Source organism: Echeneis naucrates, chromosome 19 (assembly GCF_900963305.1).
Source record: "Echeneis naucrates chromosome 19, fEcheNa1.1, whole genome shotgun sequence".
In the NCBI taxonomy this organism is placed as follows: Eukaryota; Metazoa; Chordata; class Actinopteri; order Carangiformes; family Echeneidae; genus Echeneis; species Echeneis naucrates.
This window is the reverse complement of record NC_042529.1, coordinates 9,345,967-9,367,672: the sequence shown is the minus strand read 5'-3', so window position 1 is coordinate 9,367,672 and position 21,706 is coordinate 9,345,967. Positions and strand designations below refer to the sequence as shown.

The window sequence follows — 21,706 nt, the reverse complement described above, 5'->3', positions numbered from 1 at the left end:
GCAGAAGAAAGTGATGGAGCGATGCTCTGAATGAAGCCAGAGAGAGGAGGAGGGGGATCTTTAAGGATTTAGAAAGCGGGGAAAGCCGTCGGAGTCATCATGTCCAAAGTTGTCAGCAACAAGGAGAAGAAATCCTTCAGCAAGAGGCTGTTCCGGAGGAGCTCGGTCCGCTCCGTGGGCAGCTTCATGAACAGAGTTCTCCGGACTCTGTCCACTCTGTCTCACTTCGGCACCGACGAACAGGCCGCCGAGGACAAGAAGGACGAAGCGGCTCTGATCCCGACCACCACCGGGGGGTCTGTCCCGTCCGACGACAGCGACTGCGGGGGGTTTCCCTTCGGGGACAAGGTGCCGGGTGTCGCCGGACTCAAGAACCACGGAAACACCTGCTTCATGAACGCTATCTTACAGTGCCTCAGCAACACGGAGCTCTTCGCCGAGTACCTGGCTCTGGAGCAGTTCAAGGGAGGAGACACGACCGGCACCAACGAGAAGGCCAAGACCAACGGGGTGCTGGAGCCCAAGAAGGGGATCCAGCAGCAGGATGAGGCCGGGGAGGTGACGGAGCAGCTGTCCGGCCTGGTCCGGGCTCTCTGGACCTTTGAGTACACACCTCAGCACAGCAGAGACTTCAAGGTAAGAGTCAGATCTCAGCTCCTGGTCTTCACCTGGTGCTAAAAACACTGAGAGTCCAAAAGAGGTCCATGCAGGTACATCAGTTTGAACACAGTCACAAACTTCACCTTCTCACATTTATTGATTTTTATTTGTAGCAAAAAGATTGAGGCCAGTTTTTATCCTCCTCTGATCAGGGAGGAAAAATCATCATAGTAAAGACAAAGACATGAGTGGACACCTCAGTCTCAGGTCTCAGGTTAGGGTCAGGCATTTCATTGACTATTTTGCAGACTCCATTTCTGACAATACTGACTGGAGCAAATGCATATACTTTGGCCCTGTACTTGTCACCATTTGAATTTGTGTCTCCTTAATATTCTGCTGTTCATTTTGTCAGAGTAGTTGCACATAGGGTCAGATGCATTGATTGTGTAGCAGCCTTAGTGAGATTGTCAACAGGAACAATCATTGAATTTCATATTTTAGATAAAAACAAGGTAGTTCCTGTCTTTTGGCAAGTGCCAGTTTTTACAGCTACAGGAGTCAGAGCAAAGTTCACAGCTGTGATTGTGTTTGTGGTTAAATTCTTCATCCTCATAGGATAATGAATCATAATGGGAGAGGTGATGTCAGAGTAAAATGTCTTTTCTTTAAAAGGTTCTCTGAGCTGTTCAGCTAATTGTTGAGCCTTTGAGCTGTGAGAACAATCTTTTTCTTTTCTTAATTTCTGCCCCAGCCTAATTATTATTATTATTATTATTATTATTATTATTATTATTATTATTATTATTATTATTATTTTAGTTCTCAATGTTTTGCCTTTAAACCTGTATCCCAGTACTGTCAAAATCCCAAAAGTCTGTTTCTGACGACAGGGATTTTTTTGTGTGCCATTTTCCTGTCTGATAAGCTATTTTCTTCTTTCAGAAGTTCAAATGCACGATGGAGGGGAACTAAATTGAACAGGGCTGTTTTTTAGAGTCACACTATTTCTGTCCATTTTTTTGTGTTGGTTGCCAGCCAGAGCGCAAGCTGTCTGATTGGATATAGATTATTCTCTTCGGAGTGAAAGGCCTTCAATATATTTAACTGTGTAGAGAGATTAAATAGGGTTTGGGATTTCAGGTACTGTGAAGAGGAATATTTAAATTTAGAATTCGATTTTAGATAATCTGGGATTTCCAAAGAACATCCAAGTACTTATTTCAGTAGCTTTATTTGTATGTTTGTGGAAGAATATGGTACATATTTTACTGAGATTCTCTGAAATAGTTCAAAAAATCTGATATTTAGATGGTTTGAAAGTGCTTTACTCCTCAATTTATACATCACTCAAATGCTGCTAATTGGATTTCTGTGGTCCATGTACTTTCCTGCTCAGGATGCACATGTGACAGTTTTGTGCCTCTTGCCTCAGACCACAGAGACTGAACTGAGAGCACTTAGGGAGACATCCGAAGTATTGGGAATCATCCACTGAGTGTCAGAATCCATTTTCTCTCCAAAGAAATCGGTTTGAGGATTATATTGTCGTTTCCACCAAATTACCACACAAAGATGATTAGGAGATATGACGATGGATGGGGAAAATTAATTTCATAATGTGATTAAATAGATCTGACATAAAATCAGCTTGAACTGAGCATCATGTTTGATACAATGATCGGTTTTTGAAGAGGTTCTTAAGGGCTTCTTTACTGTACTGTTAATAAATTATGACTTTCAAGCAATTAGTCTTTTATTAATTAATGTGCTGCTTAACTTGCTTTAAGTCATAATGACTGTTTCAACTGCTGAAATTAATAATTTGGAGAATGATCAGTTTCTTCCCAAACTGTTGCTGTGTGAAATATAAGGTACCGAAATAAAATATAAAAACCAGAATTTCTATATTATTCTAATATTCTCAGTTGTATTTTTCTGTTTCCTTTTCATTTTTGTGCAGCACGTCAGCTTTCCCCATATATGTGAATGTACCCTTATAGCTTGATCGAAATGTTTTATATGCTAAAATGTATCAAATATAAAACCTTTTTTCATTGTTTACAATCCCAAAGACTCGAAAGCAGCCTAAACTAAATTACTGTGTTACTATGTTTTCATGTTGGTGTAGAGATTCAGTCACTCCCAAGACCAAATAATTCCATAAACATACGTTAGTAAAGAGAAAACTAGTCTCCTTTTGTTCATAGTTTGACTGGCAGGGGAAATGCAACAAGTAAACACTGCAAAATCCATTAGATTTATTTCACACAGGAGTATGAAATACGCATGTCACCTTGACATAAATAAATGTGAGTATGTGAAAATGTACACTTGCTATTGTTTATTTTCCACTAAAGTATAAAATGGAGACGTTTTCCCTGCTGTTTCTTTCCCCACTTACTCTCCATTAGATTGCTTGCAACAGAATACATTAGCCTTAAATGCGTCGCATACATCCTGACAATCCATTGGATGTACAGAGATACAAATGTTAAAATATTCATATTCACTCTACATTTTGTATCAGTGAAATTTGTCTTAACACAGTGTTTAGCTCTGTGTTTCTGCCTTAAAATTGTCTCAAGGCAAGCCTGAGATCTAGTTTCATGAAAAGCCCTTTACTTAAGGCGAGCCTCTGTGGTCCATCCACAGAAGGAAGGCCAGCTCTTTGTCCCTTGGTAGTGCCTTCAAAATCAGTCCCATAGGACAGGCTGTGTAGGCACACGGTTCTCGGCCCCCTACATACCTTTGACCTTGTGTGACACTTGATAGCTGGTGAGTAGAGGTGACTCTACAGCTGCCACCCTGGATGGCTTTGTAGAGCACAGACTGTTGTCATCTCCTACGGCTAATTGTCGGTGAGGTTAAGCTGTCGATTTCCAGCCTGTGTCCTGGTTTTAAAAAGCTTCTCCATGGCTGCCTGTCAAACATCACCACCACCTCGGCTGCCCTTTAGGATTGTGCTTATTGTCATCCTGGTCAAACACACTGAATATTTTATGATCAGCCAGCTCACTTGCAATACCAAAGCCATCACTGTTTTTGGAGCAATGCACTAAAACCTCATGTGTTTATTTTGTTGTTTTCTTTTGCAGAATGTGGTGTCTAAGAGTGCCCTTCAGTTCAGAGGTAACTCCCAGCATGATGCCCAGGAATTCCTCCTTTGGTTGCTGGACAGAGTTCACGAGGACCTCAATCACATCATCCACCCTGACAGCCGACCTCCCCGGAAGGCAAATAGCAACACATATGTTGAAAAGTTTTGACTAATGTTACCCCTTTTTTTTGTCAACTATGCAACCAACTGGACTGCTGCTCTTTTCTTAAGCATTATATTGCTTGCTTGCCAAATAACTGTGGACTGTCGGTCATGTATTTCCAGCCTCCTGTAGAAGAAGAAAATCCTCCTGAAGGGTCTCCACTACCAGCACCTGGCTCTTTTGTACAGGAGCTGTTTCAGGCACAATACAGGTGATACCAAATGTACAATTTCACACAAATGTTAATCATCTGAAAACCAACTAAGAAAATTCATAAGTGGTAAAACCGCGTCCACAATACCCTGTGTCTAATCTAAGTACAACTGTCTGCAAATTCATTTCATTTATAAGTTCTTTTTCATATGGAAAGAGGGCTATTTCATCTACTCCCTGTATTAATATTATCACATTTTAATGCCGACCTATGATCTTTACAGTGGCAGTCATGTTTGTGACCAGCCTACATATTGCATTCATATTTTCCACTACTTTCATATCATTAGTCTGGGTAATATAACACTTGTTGAGAAGTAGATGAGCGCTCTGGTTTCAACCCTTCAGTGCTCCCATGTCTGTATAATAAATATGAGGCTGAAGCAAGCAGTTAGCGTAGCTTCAACAAAGACTGGAAAAGGAAAACAGTTTGTCTAGCCATGGCCAAAGGGAGAAAACACTGCATTGAAGCAATTTGTTATCATATTGTATCGTGTTTGGCTCATTTGTAAATTGCAGTCTTAATTACTTATGTGACGTATGTTAGAAAGGGACAGTGACTTCTGATTCAGTCTTAACTCCTAAAACCAGAGTGTTGTTTTTCATGCTAAAGAAGTGAAGAAGGTAAATAAATCTTTTACCGTTGGACAGCTGCTTCCAGTTCTTATGCTAACATAGGATAGCTTGCTGCTCTGCTATATACTGTTTCTTCACAGAGGAGATTGTGATCTATGTTCTCATCTAACTTTCTGCAATAATTCATTTACAATGATGCATCCAACAGCAATTCTTCATTGTCATTGTGTCTCTGCGTAGGTCCTCCCTGACTTGCCCTCACTGCCAGAAACAGAGCAACACATTTGATCCTTTCCTCTGCATCTCACTGCCAATCCCAGTACCTCACACGCGGTAAGGTGGCTGTGTTTCTAATGTAAGAATAAGACATAAAAATGTCTCTGATTCCAAAAAATACAGTGAGGCAAGTTACATTCTGAACCAAGCATTAAAAAGAGTGTCAAGCACCATCAAAGATCTGACAGGATAAAGCTAAAATTAGGAGGTGCCATCTATATTTGTAACAGCAGTCTAGTTGTGGTTGTTCAACAGAAGTCTTTCCGTGTTGCAGGCCACTGTATGTGACAGTGGTGTACCAAGGAAAGTGCTCCCACTGCATGAGAGTTGGGGTGGCGGTACCTCTCTCTGGCTGTGTGTCCAGGCTGAGACAAGCTGTGGCCCAAGAGACCAAAATCCCTGCCCAACAGGTGCTGCCTCATTTAACACTTTCCATTTTTAGACCATTTACATATCAAAATAATGAGGAGGAAAGATAATAGGTGCTAGTCCGGGGCAACTAGATGGATAGGTTCCTGTTAGCCACGAGAGAATCTGCTGGATATTTGTACTTCTGATATTTGGTCTCTTCATTTATGCTCTAATACTAATACTGATCAGTTAAATCAATTTAAATGAAACTCGCATTCTTTCCTACCTCTGCTCAGATCGTCCTCACTGAAATGTACTACGATGGCTTTCATCGCTCCTTCTGTGATGACGATGAAGACCTTGAGATCATTCAGGAGAGCGACTCCATCTTTGCCTTCGAGACACCTGAGCTGTTCAGACCAGAGCAGATCCGCTCCAAGCGAAGCGGTACAACTTCCTGTGTATTCCCCCAGAAATTAGTTTAGCTCTTTGTCTTGTTAAGGCAGTAGGAGTGGAGATTAGATTTGAAATTGACTAATATTGGAGAAATGCTTTATTCAGGAAGCTGTTAGTCTCAGTGAACTGCATGTTGGATTGATTTTTTTGGAGTAGTTTACAAAGCTGTGCATGGTTTTCAGCTTTTAAAAGTTTGGAATCTGAAACATTGTGCATTCATTTCAGGGAGCCCACATGCAAATCTCAACCAGAACAACTTGAAGTATGGCACAGATAACAGCAGGATATCCACACAAATACAAGAACCAACAACACCACCTCAGAGTCCGAATAAGAACAGTGGGCAGGCCGAGAAGATTGTACTGTTGGTGTGTAACAGGGCCTGTGCTGGACAGCAAGGACGCAGGTACTTTAATGACCAACAATGTGTAGAAATTTCTATCATTAGATTCCTGTAGACCTTTCTGTTACTTTTTTTATTTATTTATTTTTTTCCTAACAGGTTTGGTAATCCGTTTATTCTGTATTTGGAGCGTACTGTGACGTGGGATGTACTTCAGAAAGAGATCCTGGAGAAGATGCAGCATCTTTTGCGCCCTGGGGTCTTTGTCCAGGTTTGTACTCTTAACATGCCTCGGATTTTTAACATCTTTTCATCATCTTTTTGTGTTATATATAATTATTTTCTTTCCGCAATGGTATGTAGGTCGGGCCCTTCACTTTACGCGTGGTAGGAGTGGTTGGAATCACATATCTTTTGCCTCAGGAGGAGCAGCCACTCTGCCATCCCTCTGTGGAGAGGTAATGTCACTTATCACCACGAGGGGGAGTCTTACTTCATCCCCTAAATGGTTATTATGTAAACCCTTCAGTATGTTCAATGCACTTGATGTATGTAGTGGAGGGAGAACATTTATTTATTACATGTGCATTTTTGAATCAAGGGTGTGTTAAAACCAGCCAGGATCCATTGACAAACACACTTTCTAAACAATTTGTTATAGTGTCTTCTGGTGAGACTCTTACTCAGGTGTAGCTTCCAGTTATTCGGTATATCTCTTATAAACAGTCTATGACAGAGTTATGATTCTGCATGAGATAGCTGTTGAAATTGGGAAATACCCTGTGGCATTTTCTAAATCTAATTTCACACAGGGCATACAAGTCTTGCGGTCCTGGAGGGCCACCTCATGTGAAGATTGTTGTTGAATGGGACAAGGAGACAAAAGACTAGTAAGTGAGCAGGAACTCAGACACACTTGAATTTGAAAACAAATCCATAAAAGGACTGAAGCTCTATGTGATCCCTGTGTGACTTATGCCATGTTGTGCCTGCAGCCTGTTTAAAAGAACTGAGGATGAATACATCCCGGATGCTGAAAGCGTGCGTCAAGTGAAAGAGCAGCACCTGCAGCCACAGACGTGCTCACTTGCTCAGTGCTTTCAACTCTACACCAAAGAGGAACAGGTATGCTGAGGGCTGGCATATAGTCAGGAATAGTGTTGAGAATATCACTGATACTGAAATGTGGATGAAATAAAGTCTTTTCTGTAGTTTTTTTTTTCTCCCCATTCTTTGCTGCATTCATTGACATTGTCAGCTTCACAATGGAGCGTTATTAAGTGCCAGTGAGTAAAGGAGAAAGGGAGAAGTCAATTAGAGATACTTTATCAAAACATATTAAGAATTTGATCTCAGAGGTGATGTTAAAATGGGGGTGGGGTTGATGTTCATCGATGAGTAGTTATTACAAACATTAGATGGCAGTATATATCCTTTTTATTATTCATTTGTAATTCATAAATAATTCTTACCTGTTATTACACACAAAATACAGACACTATGTAAACATTTAATGAAGGAGAACGTATAATATACGTACGTTATACGTATAATTTCACATTGATTTCAGCTTGCTCCTGATGATGCATGGCGATGTCCACACTGTAAGCAGCTTCAACAGGGCAGCATCAAGCTCAGTCTGTGGACTCTACCCGACATCCTCATCCTTCACTTGAAGCGGTTTAGACAGGTACGCTCAAATAAGCATGCCACATAGTTCAGATTTCTAAAAGTAAAAAATAGTAATAAAAAACAATGAGAAGGAAATAATTAGAGATTGTGTTTGAACCATATTAATGTGTAGAAAATGCTTGAAAAAGACCTAACTGTCATTTAATGCCATGAGTGCGTCGCTTCCTTCAGGATGGAGATCGACGGATGAAGATGCAGAACATGGTCAAGTTCCCACTTACAGGTATGGACATGGCGCCCCACATGGTAAAAAGGAGCCAGAGCAGTTGGAGCCTCCCTTCCCACTGGTCACCATGGAGACGGCCATATGGGATGGGTCGCGATCCAGAAGATTACCTTTATGACCTGTATGCAGTGTGCAACCATCATGGGACCATGCAAGGGGGACATTACACAGGTACCAGAGCCAATGGCAGCTGTCTCTCTGCTTGGAGTATGAATTTAACCTCCACTTATGAAAGTTTACAAGATATCTATACCATTTTTTGCATCGTGTCTTTTAGCTCACTGTAAGAACTCCATTGATGGACAGTGGTATTGCTTTGATGATAGTGATGTTCATCCCGTATCTGAAGATGAGGTCTGTAAGCAGACTGCTTACATCTTGTTTTATCAAAGACGTGCCACAATTCCTTCTTGGTCTGCAAACAGCTCTGTGGGAGGTAATGTATTATTGATGTCGTGCTGTATGCTCCCTTACATATGTTGTATTTGGTTGTTCTCGATGGAATGTATTGCAAATGATGAGTCACTCTCTGTTTGGGTCTTTAGGATCCACCAGTTCATCCTTGTGTGAGCACTGGATAAGTAGGCTGATGGGTAGCCGTCCACCCAGCCAAGCCTCGTCTGGTTCCTCCAGACGCACCTCCTTGGCCTCCCTTTCTGAGTCGGCTGAGTTTGCTGGTGAACGGAGTGAGGATGATGGTGAGAGAACCGGAGCAAGCCGTTGATTTTCCCAGATGATTTCATAAGAATATTTTTTTTGGGGGGTATCTGATACTGATGGGTATGTTTCTGCAATACAGGCTTATCAAGCCGCCCAGCAGTGAGAGGCATGCAAAGGCAAAACTTCTCCTCGAGATCTTCAATTGCCAGTCCGCTGGTCCTCAATGAAAACGGCACCAAACCAACCTGGTCCCACTCTGCTAAGCTCCAGTTCCGTTCCAACTCTCCCTCACGCTTTTCCCTGGAATCCCACTCCTCCTCCCCAACTCTGGAGAGGATCGGAGAGGTGGTTGATATCAAGCTGTCATCCTCCTGCTTCATTGGGTCACCTAAGCCAGACAAACTGTCTGGGGGCAAGTCAGTCCTTGCAGCTTTGGATAGTAATCCTGGCAGTAAGAAGCTGATTGAACAGGTTCACTCCAAGGCCATGGCACAGGCAGAGCAGAGGAGCTCCAGCCCGGCTGGGGATAACAACAACCTAGTCAGTGCTGCTGAACAGATTACCCCCCGACATGGGGCAGCTGCAAAAGAGCTGAAGCAAAGAACTGGGACTGCAGATAGCGCTGGTGTCAAAAGGACCTCAGCAAAGACTGGAGTAGAGAGTGAAAGGAGTCCCAAGAAGCGTCCTGCCAGCTCTTCAACATCATCCAGCTCTCTTTCTCCTGCTATTGATAAGTCACCATCCCGAACACAGACTAAGAGTGCCGCAGCAGCATCAAACCCCAAGGAAAAAGGTGATGGATCTGCAAAAATTACCAAGGCAGGTTCATCCAGAGTAGCAACCCCCTCCAAGAAGGGGTCATCTCAAACCCCAGACGCATTACGCCCCGATTCTGCTCAACAGAATAAGAGTGGCTCTCCAGGATTACAAAGCTCAAATCCTCAAAAAAGGACATCACCCAGAGGCGGAGGCGAGAAAAGCTCAGCCTCTGCAAGGACTAGAGCAGCAGAGAGGAGCACGAGTCGTGAATCCTCACGGGCCAATGCGGTTTCCGAGCGAAAGATAAACCACGGAGGACCTCCCTCCAGGTCGAGTGCTGCCAGTAAACTTGAGGGCAGGCCGGGTCGGGCTGCAGAGAACAAAGCAGCAACCCAGAACTCGAGCAGTAGCTCCTCTATGGCCAGTCTGCGATCCTCCAGCGTGGGTGTTTCCTCTGCAAGTGCGGCCCCACAATCAAAGGGACCTCATAGGAACAGTAAGACCGAGGATAAAGGTTTGTCCTTCTTCAAAACTGCACTGAGGCCCAAGGAGACCCGTAAATCAGCCGATAGTGCAAAATCGGGGTCAGGAGAGCCTAAAGGAAGTCTTGAGGATAGTGGTGGTGATGTGGCTAAGGAACCTCCACATGGTGGTAAAAGGAAAGCCCAGAATGCAGCATCAGATGGTCAGACTAATTTGACCACAACCAAAGACAAGGACTCAGCTAAGGCATCCGCTGCAGTCAAGCATTCACTGCTGCCCTCCACAAAGTCCAAGCCTTCTGGAGGAGAGACGACCGGCCAGTCCTCCGCAAATGGAAAAGACCCTCCGAAGAAAGAACCTGCGAAAAAAACAATGCAGTCGAGAAAAATTCCCATCAACTCTACTCAAACTAGCCAGAGGTCCAAGTGATGTTGTTCTGAGGACCTGGTAACAATCTTTCAAGTGCAGCTCTGAGGTGTTTTAACCATCAAACATCTTTCAAACACCTGTAGCTTTTCAGTGGTTACTGAAGACCAGCTGCCATCCTGGACACTTACTGTCCACATTGTTCAATAGATATTTAGGAATGGATTTTAACGAAGCACTTTGTATGGATTGCATTGATTTTGAGGAATATTATACTGTATTGTAAATAAGCATGGACTGCACATGTATTGACATTATTGCCTTGTTCCGTCTGTAGCATAGCTGGGATAAATACATCTCTGTAGGGGATGAAGATAAAAGTGGCTTTGCACAAGATGGAAAGCAAATACAATGGTGGAAGAAAACTTTTGAGATAAAGCAAACTCAGTCACCAAAGGAAGTTTACTGGCAATTTTTAACATGCTGATGCAGTGAAACACTGAATTATTTCCAAAAACCTTTATGTACAGCTCTCCTTCAATATTGAGAGCCATATGTCAACAGCAAACATCAGTGCCTCAGATAATCATAGTGAAGTATTTAATCTAAATTGTATACCTGCAGGTGTTGGTAAATTTATAATTCAATTTTACTATTTATTAAGCACTGAAAATGTAATTTCAAATAAAACACAATTTAGCCTATTTAACCCAAACTGCTGTTTACATATGCTCCTTGATGTAGTAATTGTGCAACAGCCTTTAAGAAATATTTTTCTGCAAAATCAGACTGTCATCTCGAGGCTGAGGAGAAGTGCAGGAATGAAGCATGTGTTGTTGGTGTTAAACGCCTGGAGACCTTAGTTTGTAATTGTTCTTAAATGTTTGTGTTTCATTTAACAGTAGTAACCTGTCACCCCTCAGACAGCAACCCCCCCCCCCCCCCGCCCCCGTCACCACCCCAGCCCTCCAGCTGCTGATGCCAACACTTACCTGCAGTGCCCATGTCCCTCATGGGGCTCCACGTCCTCAGACTGCCAGACATCTCCAAACATTCCTCCCAGACGAACACAGGGTTAATGTAAAAAGCCACTACGCACACAGACAGCTGGGTTTGCCTTCGTTGAACACCATACGTGCTCACAGAGCATTATGGTGCTTGTGTCAGTCTAATTCTTTCATTTGACATCACAGCTCGCTCACATCTTACATCAACAATTAGTTTAAAATTGAACGCACTGACAGTGATTGAGAAAAACAGATGAAGTATATGACAATTGTTGCATGATAAATCGCTTATGCATGCACTTAACTATGCAAGCAGATTCTTGCTAATGCCCACATTGAGTATGTAGAAGTGCTACTCTTGGACGTGTATATATTTCTAACTGTATAATTTTCCAAATGCCAGCGTCGGAGAGCATGTCGAGGCATACTTTATTAAAGCTTTGTTTGCACATTTCTGCAAATCAGTATACATTTTGTATGAATGATAATTCTCGCTCATTCACCCTCACATAGTAAATCAACTCACGTGCAAATTAGTGTTTTCTGTATTGTATTGTTTTGTGTCACATTTTCCCTCACAATACCAACGCTAACCAGACTTAAAAAAAAAAAAAAAAAGAAGCCTTTTTATATGGTTTTAGCAACAAAACCTTTGCTGCCGTTTACTACTTGTGGAATAACTTTCATTTATCATTTGTAACAGTTGAAGTTCTATCTGTTCTGCTCTGAGAGCTCAGAAATGAAATTAGTAGTGTGCTACACAAGCCCTGACGACAGACTTGTCAGCTGGTTCTAAATATGTACACTTTGTCAGGTTGGGCTGGTGCCGTTGAAAACATTGTGATGCCGTTACAATCTTTGTCCTCTGCTTATGACTGAAGATCCAAAAATGAAACAATGTGCAATATCTTCTCTTTAATTTTTGTATCAAACCTGTCTCAAAACCACACCATACAACTATCCTAACAATGATAATGTGCATCATAACTATTGAATTTTTCACTGTGAACATTTGCACAGGAAGGCATTGTAATTTTGTAACATCCCACTAAATAAATTAAACATTACAATTATAGATTTGCTGATCTACTAAGTGTCACATTCAAAGAGGAGTGTGCATTTCTAGCCTAAGCAGCTGGACCGTAAACACTTTATAGTCTTCTGGCACATGGTGCAGAATAAATCAAGATATTATCTTCAGTGCCTGGTGACTACAGTGTGTTGATACTGTGGTACTACACAACACATGCAGTATGTAAACTGACCATATGTCACATTAACTCTGAGGGAAATCCTGCGGAGTTGATGACATGAAAGGGATGTATAAATATAGAAACACTACGAGGAATTATTTATTTTCACAAATGCACGAGAACAACCTTTTATTTTTCCATTTTTATTCAATGATATAATGTAATTTTTAACATGTGCTGTGTTTATCTTCCTTTGAATGGTAGCAGCGTGTGTTGGCATTGATGTGGCAATGAAAGGCAAACAAAATAAAACAACACAATAAAATTACGTCTTAAAATAAAATTGGATAATTTGTTTTGCATTTGCTGTCTTTATGCAGCTCCTTTTTGGGTCAAACTTCACCTTTGCTCCACTTGGTGGTGCTCAATGTTTGCCTGAAAATCCCAGCTGACACAAAAATAATGAGTTGGGGAGATAAAGTGACGCTCAACATGAATTTGTCCATGAGAAATGCCCTTCAGTTTGAACTTGTGGGATTATTAAGATATATAGTAGCATCAAATCTAATGCTGTCAGTGACAGAGATGATATGTTATTAAACTACAGCACCATCATTTATTTAGAGCTGATTCAATTGTGGTTTTATTAGTTTGGCCCAAGGCTGAGCATATTAAGTGTTAATGCTGCCCCTTTGTCTTTCTGTTCTTGTAATTTTGTAGCACAGTCATCAATTTTTAGGAATTGCATTTTCACCTCTCACTTCTTACCTCTTGTGTTATATGAGAAGTGATGCAATTTTTCAAAATTGCCTGCAGTGTGGTGGGGCTCCAACATGCTTCTGTGGACATGCAGAAGGAAGACTCTACAACAGTTATCCTATCAAAACTGAGCATTTGTCTTGTATTCTAAAGGAATATCTTTGTGCAATTAATATGTATGGATGGATGTAATTAGAAAATCCAGGACAGCAACCCGACACAAGATCATTCTGTAAAGGAGCCAGGCTTCTCAAGTACTGAAATCAATAATCATTTGCCAATTGTATCAGCTCCAAGGGAACGTCATTAGGGAGACCTCAGTGGAGGATTCAACAGCTTTTATCTGGATTTACACAAATCGTGACATTACCCTTCATGACTCCTCACCGTAATGCATCTAACATGCTGTTATTAGTTTACATCTTTTGCTTTTGCTACATTAATGTGTTTGATGCATTGTAGAAGGGCAATCTAAGCTTATTGATCAGTTCAATCTTTGTATCTCCCAGGGCCAAATTCAATCCTTAATGCAGCTGCTAGTCTCCATTTTGAGACACTCGGTCCCTGGATGGGAGACAATGAGCAGGATTTTCATGATTAGCTTTCACTTTTTCACTGCATGCTGTTTGGAGGGATCGATCCATTGAGTGCTGTGGTGTGGGCGACATTCAGGGGTGGCTATAATATCACATACAACCGTTTCAGTCATGCTAAAATGCTATTTACATAGACATAGACAGTTACAAAACAGTTACAAAAAAGCTTAGAAGAGACTCAGCCAGATGAATGAACCTTGTTATATATTAGTATATTAAAGGGACAAAATTACAGTCAAAAACTGCTATCATGCAATGTCAACAAAGCAACAGTATGTCTGCACAATAAGAATCACATTTGTTTCAGTGCTTTTGGTTTGGATTGTGCAATAATGAACACTCATTATGGCCTACATTATATATACATATCACAAAGAGTGTTAAAAAAATCATCTCATAAACATTAACACTCATGCACATGGGGTTAAAAACACAAGAAAGGTGTGACTTTAAAAGCATGTATTTGCAGCCCGGTTGAATACACCTGAAGTCAGATATGGTGGTATTTATAGATCACAGAGAATGTTGAAGTTCCTTTCAGAGTAAGAGCAAAACAGAGAAAAAAAAGATCCTTTCTTGATTGAATTAGAACACGTCCAGACAATCAAACTTGATTATGAGGTGACATAATTTTCCCAGATTAAAGATAGAAATTCCCAGAGAAGTATCTGTCTTCTTCTTATTCTAATTCTCATTATTCGACTTCATTGACTCCACAATGGAGCTCTGCTCTGCTCGATAGGCCCAAATATCAGAGATTTTACTTGTCTGTTATTATATACATACTGGTATATACAGTAGGATTTTATTCAGTCTGGTTGCAGCAGTAGCTTTGGGTTGCTAATGATCAATGTACCAACTTTATGTATGTGCTGTATAAACAGACATAACTGTGTCAATTTCTCTGCATGCACCACTGCCGTTACACATTTTAGCTCGAGGCGTATAGCTGCAGTGACTGATATTGCACAGTGTAGTTTCAGCAGCACATTAGCCAGGGAGCAGCAGAAGCTGTAGATTGGTTGCAGTTCTGAGATGTTGAACGTCTTCAAAGTCGAATGTCACTGCGCTTTGGTGTGTTCATCAACCAGAGAACAGGCTTTAAGTGTAAAAATGAGCTGTGGGCTACATTTATTGTCTTACTGAGTTAAATGTGATTCAAATTGTAGCGCTTCTCCTGACTTGTGTATCAAACTGACATCTTAAAGGTAGAACTGAAACACTTTCTGTGTAAACACCCCATTAGCCAAAATGGCTACTGCCACACAGGCTACCTCTCGAGTGCTGCCTGCTACTGTATTGTGCTAAATCCTCACTGGGGAATCTTCACTGTGTAACTCAGTGATATTAAAAGATGTATTGCACCACATAGATTAAAAGTGTTAATTTCAATGAATTTCTAACAACAGAAATGAGAAAAATCTAACGCGCTTTTCTATGTCTTTGAATTATTTGCTGTCCTATCCAAATACTATTGGTTTTGCCCTACAAAAAAGTTGAAGAAAGTCATGACAGAACTCTGTCTCATTATTTCCAGGCATGCCGGTTAATTTTATCATCTTAACATGTATTTTATAGCATCATTACTAACCGCACTGCATAATACTAAATGTATTCTCAAAGCGAGACATTTTTCCCTGCTGTATGGCAAACAAATTAAATTATTCAGTTGTTTCAGGAGAGAGCATGTCAGTTTTTTCTCTTCTCCTCAGTCCAGTGATGCAGTACTTAAATTTGCTTTTAATTGGAGATGAAAATTCTAGCAAGTCGTGAGTGCTGTCAGAGAGAGAGAGCTGCTTTTTAGGTAATGCAATATACATAACGTCTCATGTGGGACATCCATGGCTGAATTACATAACCCAAAGCAGTGAGTGGTGCCTTGAAAACAAATTTAACACCAAGAAGACTGTGCTGTTGTTAACGAACTAGAGGCAACTCCCATAAACTGTAAGGATTAGTCCTCACTGTTCCTTTAAAGACTCATCACAAAACCCTTAAAAATTAAAAAATAAAAAAAATAAAGCCATCATGCATGATATGGTTTCCATCATTCCTCCACCAGCATGGTATCCACATGCAGCGATTTTAATTTTCTTTTTTATTTTAGTGTTCCCATTCCTCAAACTGCTCTGACTTTGTAGCCAACTCACTGCTCTTTCTGCTCAAAAGAGCCAGAGATAAACTTATTAAAACCTTAACCTGTTAAATGCTTGAGAGCTAGCAGCCATATTTCTCCCACATGCTGCACATAATGCACAGCAGTGGGTAGCTGGAATCATCAAATCTTGCCAATACAGAGGACTCATCGAGATGCCTGAGAGCAACGTGTGAAGTGTCACAGTTGGACATGCAGCCAGAGCATGTCTGCCACACTTCCTCTGACACTCATCCTACACCATTGGCTGTGCGAGGAATGATTGACTGAGGGCTTGATTATGCTTCTCCCATCCAGGTGGTTGGCAGGCAGAGAGGCGCATATCACCAGATTGCTGCATCAGCCAAAGTGTGAGGCCACAGTGCTGGCATCAATGTGTCTGGACGAACTTCACAGGAATAATAAAAAGATGCAGGGATGTCAATCATCACCCAAAATGTGTCTGTTTAGTTGTTGATCTGGTATTTTTTCCCTCTCCCTGTGTTTTGTTGGCAGCGGTCTCTCCATCTTGTGTCTTGTATCATTAGAGGCTTTTGCCTTTTGAGCAATGCTGAGATGGAAGGCAGCTGCACAAGTGAAAAACTTGAGGTTCCTGCGTTCTTGTGGGAGAAAAGGAAAGTCTTTGATGTTGTGGAGTTTCGTGGAGGCAAATAACACACTTTGATATTTCATAAGCCATCTCTGCTAAAAAAAAAAAAAAAAAAAAAAAAAGAAGAAGAAGAAGAAGAAAAAAAAAACATTCAGGCACAAACAGAAAGCACAAACACATCTGCACATACACTTTATCAAAGATGAGATTTGAATTATCAGCCAGCTGAACGATTCGCAGTTATTTTGGCTGCAGATATTTCTCTCACACAAAAGCTCACTTTCTGGTCGTTCTCATTTTCTGAGGACTGGCGACTAGTGAATGTCTGTCCCGTTTGATTTTCTGAGGAAGATAAATTAGTGTTTGGATGAACATAAAAGGTAATGTATTCATAAAAATCTGTGATGGGCGCAGCTGTCTCCAACATCTGACATCCAATCTGAGAGAAGCCGCCCGGGAAGGTTGGACTCTCCACCACTGTCTGAGTGTGAGCTGGTGTATATGGACAAAGCAAAGAATTTTATTTGCCTGATTGATTACAGTTTAAATGTATGTGGAGGAAATCACTGTGTCCCTTTAAAAATTAGGTTGACAAACAAAAATCCAACTGAGTATTTGTATGGACAGGCAGTTATCATTCCACTGTAGGCCTGTTTATCACATCTATTTAATATATTGATGAGTTCAAGATAAAATATCATGATTACTGAATAGTTCAAAGATTCAATGAAAAAGAGCAGAATATTTGCTCTCAATCGGCTTATTTCAGTTTCTATCTGTAATTTGGGTTGAGGCAGCATTGCAGCATAGTGATTCGCACTGCTGCACGACAATAAGCCGTCATCTTCCCGGTTCAGATTGTTCCTTAATTTTAGACTATTATCCTAAAATAATGGCCTTTGTAATTTTTTTGACAATGGCATTTTGATTTTTTTGCCTAAGTGATCTCATGATGCTGGCCACCTCTGGTGGTCAACCACATCCTCACAACAGATCACTATTCCTGGAGTGTGACTTTAGCCTTGGATCAGTTTTTTATGTTTTTCTGAAATGTCTGAAAAATGACTTGTAACATGTCAATATAAAAAAAAAAAAAAAAATACAAACAAACTAAAAAACCACACACACCTTTCACTGTAGTAAAAAAAAGAAGGAGGCAAGGCAGAAAAACTTTCCTATTTGCAAACAATCGGGATGTGGAAATGTGTTAATTACCTGAAAGAAATGTTTGGGCATGAAAACCTGCGTGCAGAGCCACTCTACCTGGCTTCACTCATTGTTCCTCCAGCTTTGCAAGGCCTCCCGCTTTGAGAGTGTTACCACGCGAAGTAAACATCCTATCAAAATCCTAACACACTGCATGCCGACTCAGGTGCGGTCTGGAGTCGGTGGGGTTGCTGATGCATCAGATGCGTTCAGGTTTGCAGCGGATGTGAGGTTCATCTGGCGGCAGCCTTGGGATGGGGATTGTTATTCTCCTCAGTGAGACGTGAGGCACAACCTCTAATTAGAACACATCGCCTGGTGAGAGAGATGCTGAGGTCTGACGACTCCTCCGATCTAATCAGCTTTCCACCTCACTTGGGCTGCTCCGCAGAAAACACACTCTTGCCTAGTCTGACAAACAGATACAACAACAGGGAGATGGCACCAAACAACTCTTTCTAATTTGGGGGACTTTGCAGAAATTTCACGGATCTAAATCTTGAGAGGGCATGCATCCAACAAAATCTCACATCTTTGCCATCTTCCTCTCACTCTCTGCTAGAGACAAGTTAAAAAGGGGGGGGGGGGGCTGTTTATGTGTAAAATAGATGCAAAGATTGAAACACACACATAATACTATGCTGCTTTTAGACAGCCCATCACTGATATCATCATTTAGTCAAAAGATATGGCTTGCATTTCATTGGAAACATTTAATTTTCCCTCTAAACCTATGTCTGTTACTCTTCTTCTTCTTCATCATGCCAGTTCCCCCCCGTCAGCCTTGAAGAGCGCATCACATGCACACACTTATTAAGTGTCAAACCCCCAGACTGCACTTCCAACACCGCTCTGCAAATAGTTGTAGAACATATATCATTACGTACTTGAGACTGTGCCACAGTTGTCAGTACTTCATTTTAATTTGGCTCTGAAGCCACTGGTTATTCCGACCACTGGGACATCCTGTCGGCTGCAGAAGTTAAACTATTCTGAGGCGTACGGACTGAAGGAGGTACACTGCTGAATCGCTGCCTCTGCAGTGTCAGCTGCTGTCTCATTCACGTACCAGGGAACCTCATTCTATCTCCTATGAGCAAAGGGCAAGGAAGGCTCTGTGAATGTGTACTATTTTCATGTAGAGCATCTTAAATAGAGCGACCATGTAAAATGCATTTTCCTGTAGGCTTGCATTTGTTCTACTTACGGCATGGTTAACAATTATATGTGATACTGGCTGCAGTATTAAGTTTCATTTGGAAATATTCCTTTGCCACTGCTCCCGTCTTACTTTTAAGCTCATTAAAAATCCAAAAGAATTAATTTTTGAAGCTACATTAACCAACAGGGATTCTGCAGGAGATGAATCTGCATGAAGAACCTCACTGTGACATTTAAACTTCTGCCTAAAAGTCTGTCCTCAGCCTCTGCACTTGATTTTATTTATTCTTTTTTCATGCTTGAGAGAAAAGTAGACCTCAAATTTTCCGATTTTACCAGAAGAGGTAAAATATTGCTTCTTTAACCAATAATCACTGATATTCAAAAATTGCTATCAAGAAGCCTCTCTCCAAATCTCTCCATGGAGTATGATAGATAAAAGAACAATATGTCTGCCTTGAAGTCTTATTCTTAGTCTCAGCTACAACTTGTGCAGCAGTACGCTGGAGCATTAACTGATCCCTTCAGGTATCTCCAACATTCAATAATTACCAAGCAGCTCCATAGGGACGCCTTCATATAAATTCAACTACATATGAAAAGTGTTTCATTGAAATATAATCCGCACATAACCTTTTGCATGGAGTCGTTTCAAATGAATCATTTAGTTTCAGCATTTCATCAACAAGACAAAAAAAAAAAATGAATCAACACAATATTCTCATCTTAGTTTTAACAAATACTCATTCAGCTTACCAAGCACCTCATTAGCTTGAGTGCAAATATGTCTCCGAAATGCAAAGGATTTCTTGATTTGCATGGGCTGGATCCAGAGGGGATTCATATTTTAAAAAGGAAGCAGAGTGTGTGTGTGTGTGTGTGTGTTTGTATGAGCATGAGGGGGAGAAAGAAAGAGAGTGAGAGATTTGACCTGCAAGCAATCTCTGGAGAGCCGTTGACTTGCAGAGTCTAATCAGACTCTGGCTGATGCTTGTTCTTGGGGATTGCTCCTCTCCAGCCCTCAGGCCTAATTAGGACCCATGTGTACCGTACAGAGAGCTGCTGCTCACAGTGACGACTGGATAGACGCTCACCTGTGCACATGCTCAGCCAGCCACAGGAACGAGCTGCTGGCAAGGAATGATGACAAGGAGGGCATCGGAGGTGCTGGGGCCACACCAGCCCACGCCCCCAGCTGGAGGTCTTACCGGTTTAATGAATGTTAGGACGGGAACAGAGATGATGAGTGAAAGAGACTCTGCGAGGGGAAAAAAAAAAAGAAAAGAGAAAGGCAGGCGTCTGTGTTGAGACAGGGTCAAGCAGAGTGGAGCGTCTTTTATGATTTGTCTCCTAACAATTCATTTGCAGAGAAGGGGGGAGATGAGGAAACTGAAACATATGACAGAGTAAAAATATGAGCTGGATCCTGAGCTCAACTTCCTGTATAGCTGTCTAACACCAAGAAATCTTCAAAGCGTACTCTGTTACATGTACATTTCAAGCGGACTTCAGATGCAGTAGTACTCAAACAGATAAAAGTAGCAGACTTCTGAGGTATGTAGATAACAGAGAGAAGCAATGCGTCCTACATTTCACCGTGAGAGAAATCATTATTCATGAGTGTTATTAGATAAGAAAAACTGATTCTCGCAGTCACAACATCTATTACTTGTGATTTTGACAGACACATTAAGATGCTGAGCAAGCCTCTGCCGTTCTGTTTGTGAGCCCTGCACTGAACTCCTGGCATCTATATACTCTCCCCATATGTCTGCTTATTCCGATGGGGGATCTACATTTGTTGATATTGATTTAATTCTCGCTTGCAGTTGTTCGTGATTAGCAACCACTTTATTTTGGAACTGCAAAGAAAGCTGGTGACACTTAATATTGCAGAAGTACAAGTTTCAGTGTAAATATTTTGTATATCTATGTTACAATTAAATATTTAACCTTGTAAGAGAAGGGTGCTTGGTACATACTGAATAAATAATGGGTGCATTTACAGCCCACACACGCTGGACCAACACTATCCTTTACAGCACTTTGTCCCCAGTTATCCTAAATCAGATGCTTTTATCTTAAAGTATAATTTGCAGAATTGTATTAAATATGACACCAATCCAATAAACCCTGTTTGTTTTGAGCTGTACTTCTCCAACAATATTGTTAATCATCAGCATAAAAAAAAAAATCACACTACTTTGATACTTATATTTATCAGTACACTTCAATTCCAAGTTGTACATGTTTTTCCAAGTAATTGCTTCATTCTGAAATAAATTACACCATACTTTTATTTCAATCTGTTTGCTCCTTGCTCTGTTTCGCATGAATACAATTACTTTAAACCATAATGAAAATACTTACCCTGTTACCCAATAAATACTTTTGATTTATTTCACCTCATGGTCCTTCTTATACAGTCTTTGCCCCCTCACCAAATCATAGTCTCCTTCACATTACCTAAATACTGACCTAACCCTTTCACTGAAAAAATAGATTACTGTTATTAATATTAATATATAACACATATATATTTTACAGATACAATACTGTGTGATAGAGAATTTCAGTAAACAATCTCTCAGTACAAACTCATTGGGATTCATGGAATATACTGTGGTATCCCTCACATAGTGTATTTCCTTTGTTTTTGCGGTTCTGTGTAAGTCTGGCTGAAGTTTAGAGATTCGGGCTTTGGTATTCATCCCATGTCGCCAAATCCAAACTTTTTACTGCAATCATGTGACATGCATCCCAGAATCTATTTGAT

The 21,706-nt window shown here is 40.9% G+C and overlaps 1 protein-coding gene across 1 annotated transcript; it reads left to right on the top strand.

The window, feature by feature from the left end:
* Nucleotides 1-94: 94 nt before the first annotated feature.
* Nucleotides 95-10,463, top strand: LOC115059997 (ubiquitin carboxyl-terminal hydrolase 31-like). Its single transcript, XM_029527785.1, has 16 exons — nucleotides 95-636; nucleotides 3,699-3,836; nucleotides 3,986-4,074; nucleotides 4,893-4,985; nucleotides 5,203-5,338; nucleotides 5,576-5,726; nucleotides 5,961-6,141; nucleotides 6,238-6,349; nucleotides 6,442-6,536; nucleotides 6,891-6,968; nucleotides 7,074-7,203; nucleotides 7,649-7,768; nucleotides 7,942-8,167; nucleotides 8,274-8,432; nucleotides 8,542-8,694; nucleotides 8,796-10,463. Exons 1-16 carry the CDS (start codon nucleotides 100-102, stop codon nucleotides 10,325-10,327), a joined length of 3,930 nt encoding a protein of 1,309 aa, XP_029383645.1. The 5' UTR covers nucleotides 95-99; the 3' UTR covers nucleotides 10,328-10,463.
* Nucleotides 10,464-21,706: the final 11,243 nt, after the last annotated feature.